At 41.5% G+C, this 11,119-nt stretch overlaps 1 protein-coding gene across 6 annotated transcripts in view; it reads left to right on the top strand.

Annotated features, from left to right (window-relative positions):
* The first annotated feature begins 1,697 nt into the window (after nt 1–1,697).
* CAPRIN2 (caprin family member 2) overlaps nt 1,698–11,119 on the top strand; it is a 58,912-nt gene continuing 49,490 nt past the window's right edge. For 5 of the 6 annotated variants that reach the window (XM_030543425.1, XM_030543417.1, XM_030543400.1 and 2 more), the window contains exons 1-3: nt 1,778–1,864; nt 3,200–3,465; nt 5,618–5,680. In XM_030543425.1, coding sequence (XP_030399285.1) covers nt 1,861–1,864; nt 3,200–3,465; nt 5,618–5,680 — 333 coding nt within the window. In that variant the 5' untranslated portion in view covers nt 1,778–1,860. Of the gene's footprint in view, nt 1,721–1,777; nt 1,865–3,199; nt 3,466–5,617; nt 5,681–11,119 lie in introns of those variants that run through there. The other variant, XM_030543392.1, reaches the window with a different exon arrangement.

The raw sequence follows: 11,119 nt of genomic DNA, 5'->3' as shown, positions 1-11,119 counted from the left end.
AAAAATCATGAGTTTTCTAAAAATGGGGAAAAAAGGGGATCTTTTTATTGGTCGGGTCATATTTTCAAGCTTTTCTTCACAACCATGAAGGACAGATATTTGTTTTTTATTTAATTTTTTTAAATTTTTTAATTTTTTTTTATTTAAATGACCACTAATCATTTGTCTCCAGGAGCTTGAGCTCTAAGAAAAAAACATCAAATATACAAGATGTGTGATAAAATTGTAAGAGTTGGCAACTCCGCAGATCCTGCCATTGGATCTGTATGAGCGGACCTCTTTCCAGGATTGGGATCTATGTTTTCTATTCTCTTACTCTCTCTCTCATTATCCAGCACCAACCTCCTACTTCTCTACACAATCTCTCAGTTGTGTGATAGCCTCCTTTTCTGCAGTTCCTCTATATTAGAGAAACAAAGTGGCACCTGTCCAACATAATATCTGAAAGACTGGTCTGAAAAAACCTTCTTGAATCCTTATTGACTCTCCATCTTTTTAAAACAAATCTCTTGTTTATACCTCTTTATTTCACCCTCTCTCTGTGTACTATTCCTTACTTTTTCAGGTGGTGCCAACAAGAAATGAGCCACATAGAACGTAACTTCAACTTATCCTTCTGGGGTTCCCAGAGTGTTTTGTCTTCTTCATTTTTCCTTGTCTATTCCATTGCAAGACTGCAAACTATATGAGGTAGATGAGGATTTTTATCCATTGTTCAGAGATTAACAAAGGAATGTTATTTAACTTTGTGACTTTTATTATTTATTTTCAATTTTAATTTACTTGGTGGGGCTACTCACAATAATAAGCACTGCTTCAGCTAATTAGTGCTTGTATGATTAGGTCATACGTATATAAGACACATCTATCCTTCCTATATAGATGATCAGCAACAGTAAAAATTTCACTGTGAGGCTCCATTCTGACCTGGATGAATCTCTCCTTAATAGGAAAGCAATGTAGCTGCCATTAGAGATGGGCATGAGGCAAAATCTCAAATTCAAAGGCTCTCAGAGAGGAACTTTGTGTCTGGTCCCATCATTGTAATAGGCTGAACTTGTGTAGAAAGGACACCTCCATTTCATATTTGAGCCTTTATAGAACAGAATTGGAGTATATCTCATAATCTCCTGACCTAAGTTGCTCATGCACATGGACTGTGCTATAAGGAAGAACCTACTTGGACTCACACAAGAGCCATGAGTCCTATTTATTGCATGACATTCAATTGTTACTTTTCTTCCCTGTGGAGGAAGTCAGGGAGCTAGTCCTTTTCTGCACTGCACAGTCCCTCTGTCCTTGGCGCTCAGGCTGCTGCCAGCTCAGGGGCCAAGTGCGCTGATTTGTGCAATACTGGGCAGCAAACTGAGACCCACCCAAATCATTACCCCCAACTCCCCCCAGCTGGGAGGGAGCATAGCCAGGCGCTGTAGCCCCGCCCCCCCAAAGGAGATGCAGGGGAACAAAAGAGGTGATAGGGGTCATGCCCCCCCCCCAATAACGGTAAACTCGTCACTTGGGGGGCGGGGAGGACGCGTGGTGGGGGCCGGAGGACGGGGCAGATGGGCGGGCGAGAGGAGCCGGCGATTGGCAGGAGGGCGGTGACCTCACATGAAGGCTCCGCCCCTTCCCTCGTTTCTCCCGGCCGGCGGGGCGGGAGGAGGGTATATAAGGGGGGAGGCGGGCAGCAGGGCGGGCCGGAGCTTGTTCGGCTAGTGAGGTGAGGAGGCGCCGGGGGGGAGGAGTTTATAGCGCCGCCGCCGCCGCCGCGTTCTCCTCGGCCCCGCGGTGGCAGCAGCGGACTCAGGCGGCGGCGCTGCTGAATCCGGGAACCAGCTGCAGCGGCCCGTGCCTGGCGCTATGGGTGGGGATGGCGGCGGCGGCTGCAGCATCTTCTCTCCCCCTTCCCCCCGGGGCTCCTCTCCCTGGCCCCCCGCGCGCTCCTTCGCACGCCCCCGAGCGTTGGGTGTCGCCCGCCCTGCGCGCACAGGGGCTGCTGGAGCTCGTCCTGCAGCGGGTCCTTGCGCTCAAGTTCCCCGTTCCAGGGGAGGGTCCCGTGGGGTCCCGTGTGTTGGTGATGGGAGTGGCGGCGCCGGCTATCGAGGCTTCCTCTCTCCTTCTCCTCTAGTGCTGTGGGATGGGTGTGAGCCCAGGGCTGGGGGGACAGAGCTGCTCCCCCCTTGGCACCCTTTCGTGGCAGGCGCTGACAACAAGCGCATGGACGATTGCAAGTTTCCTTCTTAGCTCTGTAGATTATCATGAGGGGGAGCAGTGGTGCTTAATATCAGCCGGTACTTTGCACGCCCAACTCTGTTGCAGGTGGCTTGAGAAGGGAGTGAAAAGGGAAGGGGAATCTGCTATGGTCCCTATAAATTCAGTTTGGGGTTCCTGTGTGAGTCCCTTCGCTTACAAGGGCTTGGCCTGGTGGTTACAAGCAAAGTTAAGAATGAGTCTGATTGGTCATTACTAAAGACCTGTAGGTTGTGAATGTTGTATAGTAATGCCTACTGCTTTCAAGGTTAAATCCCTTTCCCTCCTCCGAAACTTGTTTTCTTTTTGCAACCTAAAGATATTCTTGGGCTGTGGATGTAGGCTGATTCTTTCTCAAGGATGTTGCTGCTGCTTTGGCTTTAGGGCTAATGCTTTCTTTTTACTAGGCATCTCTTCTGCCTCTCCTCAGTTGGATTTTAAAATGTGCATTGTTTTATCCAAATGTTTTCTTGGGTTGCTTATAAGGTCATGAAGGTAAGGCGAGAACTGTATCAAACCACTTTAATAGGAGTTCAGAGGGAGGAAACTGAATCCTCAGTTACACCAGTTAAATGCATGTTGGGGTTGCCAGGTGGGAGTGGAATCTGCGGTTGCTTACTTGCAGTTTTTTCCTCTGTGATGAGTGCAGGGCACTGGCCTAGTTTTACGTTACACTCGTGTTTCTGGAATCATCCCGCTGCACTGCCTAATACTGCCTGTATGATGGATTTCTGCTGTCTGGATGGGTGGGGAGACTTATACCATGTAAAGTTTTCCCTCTTTTGAAATTTCTGCTTCTGATATTCTCAAGGGAATGAGGGAGAAGAGATGGGGAAGATTCTATGCTTATTTTTATATGGGTCTTTATTTCATGTTTTATTAGTGTAAATACTTACTGTAGTCCTAGGAAAGGGGAAGAGAGAGCTAAACAACCCATTTTTTTTGGCAGGCCCATCCGTTTCAATGGTGCAGCTTTCCCAATCTCCTTTCCGTTGCCCGTCGCCTTCAGGCCACTCGGAAGGGGGAGAGGACAAGAGCATGAAGCCGGCCAAGCAGCAGGTGACCCCTGGCCAACCTGGGGAGAACCAGCCTCCCCTGAGCCCCCTGCAGTCTTCTCTGAACTCTGCTGCCACTCCTTCACAGGCATATGAGACTTACATTGATAATGGACTTATCTGTCTCAAACACAAGATCAGGAATATTGAGAAAAAGAAGGTAACTTATTTCTTTGCTATGCTGAAGAAATTGATAACTTAAACTTGATATTTTAATTAAGCTCCTCAATAGTTAACTTTAAATCCTGCTATAAGAATCTATTTTTATATTTTGCATACCTATAGTATATATAACATAATGGGTTTGCCGCAACTAGTATTAAAAGATCAATAAAACCCGTTCATATTCAGCAGCAGTTCTCAGTAAGGTCCTCTGTTTGGGATTTTATCAGAGTAATATCTAACACTGTTGATTTTTGTACATTTTGGGTTTTGTTTAGATATATTTGAAAAGAGGAATCAGATTAGTTGTGTTTAAAATTCATATGTCTGTAACCTTGCTGTCTCAAATATGGAAGCAGAGTAAATGTATGCAGATGGCTCGATAAGTCAGCTTCAAACCTCATTTGTTTTCTGCAGTAGTTGGTTTTGCTGTACAGCTGTTGTAGTTTTCGAAGCTTGAATAGTGTGCAAGACCATATCTTTAAATTAGGTTTACAAGTAGAATTAGTTTAGTTAAAATCTAACCCATAATCAGACTTGTAGAAAACTTTGTATTCTCCTTGTATTGATTATAGGCATCTAATATTAAAATCCAGTGATGCATGTAAAAGAACAGAGTAATAAAATTGCTTCCTCTGACTCATAAGTGCAAGGTCATATTAAATATGTATTGCACTTCACTTTTTATAGACTTTGAGGCCTGGACTTCACAGGCATGTAGAATCATGCAAAAAATTATTCAGCTTTTCATCCATCATTTTGATTTTAAAAATTTTGAAGGCTCTGTTAAAAAGCTTAAGTCTGTAAAGGAGGTGTCACTTTGAAGGACTCAAGAGGTGCACTTTTTTGTGGCTCAGTGTAGGTGAATGTCAGACAAAAATTAGGAATTCAGACAACTGGATAATTCATAGCATTGCAACTGGAATGTTTGTTTGAGATGGCACTGCATTGTCAAGCTGTTTTCACATGTAACTTTCAAACATTTGGGAAGAATCTTTTTCTGCAAGTTCATTGAAAATCAGCTTGGGTTTTTTTTTTGCACCAGAGTTGAAACTTTTCATATTTTTGTGCTCTAAAATACCTTTTACTTCAAACCTGTATTTGGCTAAATAACATGGGATATGCGTAGCTCATGTGTAAGGCAGCAGCCTAGTGCTCTTTCTTCTGTTGAAGTTTTTACTCCATAGCTTTAATTTCTTTAAAGCTATTCCACATACTTTACAGTGTTAATCCAAGGTTAAATTATTTGTGCAGATGGTATTTCCCCGGTATCCTTGATTCTTCCATTGCATGTGCATTACAGTAGTCAGTCATGCAAAAATCGGTATAAATTAATATTCAAATAGTTAAGAGGATGCATTCTTTTCCTTATCTGCTTATGCTCATAGTATTGGTACATATCAGTAATTAACATTTTATTTGGCTGCATACCCTCAAGGGGTAGTACTTGTTACTGTGGTTCATAGTACTGAATTTCTTAACTTGTGCAAGTCTGAAGTTTGCAAAACTTAAGGCTAATGAAAAAGGAATCTTTATAGCTTTTAGTATATAACTAATTAGTCAGGAATTTAGCAGAAGTAATGTGTAGTCCCTGCGTTGAATATCTTTCTAAGGTAAACTAGATACACAGGTAATCATGAGAGAGGAAAGGGCAGGATGAGGATTATAAAAAAAGATTCTAAATATATTGTATATAGAACCTCGAAAGATTCTCGGGCCAAAAAACCCAAAGATAAGTTAGTCGGAATAGGAGCCTATACTGGAGTGTAGTTCAGCTATGGAGAGCTAGACACAAGTGGGATTTGAAGGAGTCAAGGCACCTATGTTACAGATAAAGGAAGCTATTTAAAGGCCTAGGAAGCAATAGGAAAGGCATGACAGTGCAAGTGAGACCAAAGAGACAACAAGATAAGAAGAAATGGCAGGCCATAAAGTAGGTAGTAATGGCTTAAATATACGCAGAGTTGGGCAGTGCCTTGAAAGAGAAGCTTGAATTTGATGGGGGAAAATGGACAGAACCAGTGACATTATTTTTAGCTGCAGCATGTCAACTTAAGCCCAGGATATACATGGAAAAGCTGAATTTCTTTCCACCATGTTTGAATAATCAGTATATAATAGATGACTGATTGTAAATCTTTTCTTCATAGCTCAAACTTGAAGACTACAGGGATCGCCTGAAGAAGGGAGAAGCCCTCAATCAGGACCAGTTGGTGAGTTTGCTTACCTGTCTTGGTAAATAGTTTGTGTAGAGTAATATTTGAAAGCTTCAGACATGTTGAAGATGAGGGTGAAGTTGCTGAGGAATCCTATTGCAGAACTATTGTGGCAACTTCTATAAAGCTAGCATTGCTAAGCACCACCAGAAAGCTTGCATAATGGTATTCACAAAGCAAAATGAAATAAGCTTGCTTGTTGTAGATGAGCTGAAAAGTGACAGTTGTGCATTGCCCTAAAATTTATCCTGTTTTAACTTTCAAATTGGGTATTGAGGTAAACAAAGATCATTCCAGAGCAGGTGCCAAGTTCCATTTCTTTAAGCACATGATCTCCATCTGTCACTAAGTGTCTGTTATGCTTTCAACCTGTCATCTGCAATCTTTGGGGTGGTATCCATAAAGGGTTTGTCCACATTGGGGAAATTACATTATGTTAAAACATAAGTGTCAGTTGTGGTAACTAACCCATGATAAATATGGCTTAGCACTTGGTGTAGACAGGGATACTGGTAACTGTGATCCAACTGACAATAGCTGGTCATGGCTAACCTTAAATTAAGCCTAGTGTTCAAGTAATCCTAATGCCTTGTTTTCTGAACTCTTCAAGGTTGTGTTTTAACATGGTATAACTGCTGCCTCAGGCACTTGTCTACACTGAAAAGCATTCCTGAGGCAACCCATATAGCCTTGGCAGCAGAATTATCCCAAGGTGGCCTATTGGCCTAAAGGTCAAGAGCAGAGTCATGTCAGAGGTGTCCCAGTGTGATCAGTGAATATCTTCCATTGGCAGAGATGAGTCCAGGTGGAGCCTTCATTGATGCAACCGGACTGTTGTTGCACCCCAACAGTTAACCTTTATACAGGAAGCCAACTGAGTTACTAGTCTAATGGAGGACATAGATACTGCTGCAAAGGGAAACAGGACACAATCAGTAGAAGGCTGAGAAATACAATCCTCGGCATATATTTTTTTAATTGTCCCATGTTAAATGCTGTTGGTATTTTTTCTGATCAAATGGATGGCAGCATGCTCATATGTAGAATGTCAGATCAGAAGTTATACTAAAATGTAATGGGAACATTGCGAGTTAGTTAGGGGTGACCTAGTTCAGGAAACTAGTTTTAATTTAGTAGAAATTATGTTGCCTGTTTTAAAAGGCAGACATTCTTTGGTTAGCGTGTAGTGCCATTTTCACTGCTCTGCCCTCAATAAGATTGATTTTAAAACTTGCGTAACTAGTTCCAAAATTCCTAAAAGCATGCATTCTTTTGTTAATCTCATTAACTGGCTAGTTCAATCTTCTATGATACAGGGAGTGTAGACAAGTAAAGGGAGGGGGGGAAATCAAAATTTGAGGGCTTGTTAAACTAGACTCTTTGGTTTATCACTTTGACCATCTGAATGGTCAATTTCAAATGTATGTAATATATAACAATCCCTCTTTAAAATTATGGCTAAAAGATATTTAGCAAACTTGTGACAAAGGTACCAGAATTCATTCTTCTTGCCAGTGCTTATTAAACTTCTGCTTCTTGGGTTATGTATCAAATACCACATCTGACTCTTAGCCCTAGTGTATCAGTGCAGCAGCTTTAGATAAGCATTACTGAAATACAAGTTTTGTTTACTGTATACTGTCCACAAAAGACAGTTCCTGTCCTGAATTGCTTACAATTGAAAACAAGGGATGAAGGACAAAACAGGCAATGTTTCTTTTAAGTCAGTGATTTTGAAACCCTGAGTTGCAACCTGGGACTGGGTTGTGGGAGCTCTGGTCAGTGCTGCCCACCGGGCCATTAAAAGTCCCATTGGCAGTGCTGCCCAGCTAAGGCAGACTAGTCCCTATGTGTTTCGACATTGCACTGTACCCCAGAAGGGGCCAGCAGCCTGTCTGGGTCCTAGGCGGGTGGGCCATGGGGCTCCATGTTTCCCCCACCCTGAAGACTGGCTCTGCGCTCCCGTTAGCTGGTTCCCAGCCAATATGAGCTGGGGTGGGCAGTGCCTGCAGACAAGAGCTGCCTCGGCCTAGAAGCCACTTCGGGTTTGCGGTTCCAGGACAGGCAGGAAGCCTGCCTCTGCACCCTGGCTGTGCCTCTGACTGGGAGCTGCCAGAGGTAACCCTGTGCCCCAATCCCCTGCCCCAGCCCTGAGCCCCCGAAACCCCTCATCCCTGGCCCCACCCCAGAGCCCTGACTTCCTCCTGCATGCCCCAACCCCTTGCCCAGAGCCCCCTCCCACACCCTGAATCACTCATTACTAGCCCTAACCCGCACTCCAACCCTGAGTCCCTCCCACACTCCAAACCTCTCATCCTTCTGCTCTGTTGGGTCATGGACATCAACAATTTTCTTCAACTGGGTTGCCAGAAAAAAGTTTGAAAACCACTGTTAAGTAATAAATACATGCAAATAATGTTATGGTACAAAGCCTGCTAGAATGAAGACCATTCTGCAGTTAATAATCATTACTAAATACATTAATCTTGTCTTTCTGACCCCTTTTATTCTAAAAAGATACTGAAATGGAATAGGTGAGACTTCATTGTCTGGAGTGAAAAGTAGACCTCTTATGTCTATCAAATTGTTCCAGTTACACTTGGAGTTGTGTGGGCTAGAGCCTGCTGTTAATGTAAGATTAGAGTTGCTGAGCACTGTTTCCATTGAGATTAATTGGAGTTGAGGCTATTGAGCAGGATTGGGCTCTTGAGGAACTGCTTCTACTCTTCCTGTTTTCTTTAGGATTCAGTAGCCAAACCTATTTTGAGGGTGGTTCTGGAAACACTTTTAAGGGGCTGAATCTAGATAGAAAATTTAGGCTGTGGAATGAAGGAAGGGAACATATAGCACTCCTAATAGTAGTACCATAACACCTAATATGTAAATAATCCCCTTGAATTATTTCCAGTTTGCATATTGCAACACTGAATCTGAAAATGATTAGACAAGTGAAACTAAAACCACTGACTTTCCTTTTTCAATCTGAGATGCAAATATAGTGATGTCAACATTTTACAAGTTACTGTTAACCTAGTGTTAGCTTAGAAGTGGCTTTTTTAACTTTCAGTAATTTAAAAATGAGAACTTAAAAAATTTGGTTTCACTATAGGTCATTAATAGACAACTAAAAACCAGAAGACTAAGATGACTGAAGTACTGGGAAAGCCCATATCAAATGCGATAGCATTTTGTGTAACAAGCTTTAACCACAGTATAACTTTTTATATTAAATGTAAAAAGTTGTTCTACACCAACCTTATGCTAACTTTCCCTTCCAGGAAAAATTTTTCTCTTCCCTGCAGCAACAGGACTGAGAAGCTCACATGAGTTTCTTGGATGGAATTTTCATAAATACTAATATTGTGTGTGAGTGCTCCTCTTTCATCCTGGCAACTCCACTTCTGGGGGAGAACAGCTTTTACAGTCAGCCATGCATCACCCCAATATTGTATACCCTAAGGGACCAATCAGGTTCATTTAAGGATCTGTCATGCTCCCAACTTTCTTAACAAGTGTGCATATGATGATCAGCTTGTTTCACCAGGGGCTGTTACTTTCAGATTCATCTCTTCGGTTAGTCATGGGCCAAGTCTGTAATAAAACATGCATTTAGTATACACTAGCTTGGGAAGACTGAGCCCTAATGTATGGGAAAATTCACTCCAAGTGGTGGTCTGTAGCTCCCTATGGATCAAAAGTTTGTGGTTGCCTGTACCTTAACTGCTCTGCAGGCTGAACAGACTTTCAATGCTGCCATTCTAGCTTTTTATCTCTTAAATATGCAGATTACATTTAATCTAGTTTTCAGGAGACCTCAAATGTTAGCTCTCAGTATATTAAACAAGAAATTATCCATGTTAAACTTACTTTTTTAATGACTCTAGTATGATTTCTCAGTAAGGAAGATGAGGAGCCACTTATTGACTACAAATTAGCCTGAAGTACTGTAAGCTGTTCAGTCTGGTGTCTTGTACACTTCTACATGGCTAGGGCTCTGAGGTGCTATGGTAATAAGAGTAATAAATATTAACATTTCAGTTTCTTGTATTTCTTGTGCAACCTATATTAAAACTTGTTTCCCTCTTCCTTATAGCTAATGTGTTTGCATGTGTCTCTAATGTATCAGATTAGGGCAGGAGGTAAAATTTACATTGCAACTTCTGTGTTCAAATTCTATTTGTACCAAAATTAATTTGAGACAGTCATGATGGAGGCTAGTTTCAAAACAAACTTTCTCAAACTTGAGTTCAAGAGCTCTACTTTGTGCTGAGTGGAAACCAAGTAGGGGCATCGGTGTTAAATTAACTGGTATTTGCTTGGAGAGCTCACTTCTGTCCAATGCAAGCACTATTATATTGTAGTAGTAACATATTTTCAAAAAGATTACGTGATTAAGGACTCACTTAAAATCATATTTCTAATTGGAATTGGCTATTGTATATGAGCATGACATTGATATTATATGATCAGATTTGGCCTATTAGGGCCTGGTCTTAAATCTTGCCTTAAGTGAAGTCGTTAGAATTAAACAGTTGCTAACATACAGTGACATCTCTTAAAATATTATGGGGAGAAATACACATGGATGCTCAAGTAAAATTTCCTAGATAGTTTATCTGTGCTCTGTTAAATTGTTGAACACAATTAAACATGTATCTAAAAGGAAAAGACTGCTTACTTTTATGCAAGTTCAATGGATGGCTGTATACTAGCTCTTCTGATTCTAAATGCTTCTTGCCTTAGTAAATGTCTGACCCAAGTCTAACCAACCCTTAATATTTTACTCTTCTACATATTTTCTTGTAGTTAACTGAACTCTGAGATTGTAAAGAATACAAAACACAGGCTCCCCATTGAAGTGCTCTACAACTGACTTAACAGCATCCCTTTAACCCAACTTTAAAGCTTCACATTATACATTACCAATAGTCTAGACTAACTGCTTTCACTCTGGGTCTCATAATAGCAAAACACTAATCTTTAATTTAGAAATACCGCAGGTACTACTACCTCCAGAGCACTTGCGGAACTTAATAAAACTTGACAGTTCACACTATCGGGGTTGCAGTAAACAAGTTTCATGAAACAGACTTGAGAGTTCAACAACCAGACAGTGTACAGTAAGAGTGATTATTTCAGAGAGGCTCCATTATCTGGTCTTTGAATGAGAACTAAACTTTGATTAGAGATGTTAGAGAAGCAGACATAGAAGTCATGCCTGGAAAAAGAATTCCTAAGTAGACTAATTTCCAAAAGCTTTCTATGAACATGAAGTTAGCTATATTGTACACCTTTTTAAAGGGACATAACTTGAGTTAATTTGAAGTTAAAAGTAGCTTCAGATACTGTTCCCTTGTGAACTTCTGTGATTATAAAATTGCTTTTGTATCTTGATGCATTTTCTCTCACTGCTCTGACATAGTTGCTCTGATGTGA

The sequence above is a fragment of the Gopherus evgoodei genome, chromosome 1 (assembly GCF_007399415.2).
Source record: "Gopherus evgoodei ecotype Sinaloan lineage chromosome 1, rGopEvg1_v1.p, whole genome shotgun sequence".
NCBI lineage: Eukaryota > Metazoa > Chordata > Testudines > Testudinidae > Gopherus > Gopherus evgoodei.
Note: the sequence above shows the minus strand (reverse complement) of the source record. Positions and strands in the feature narration are given on the sequence as shown.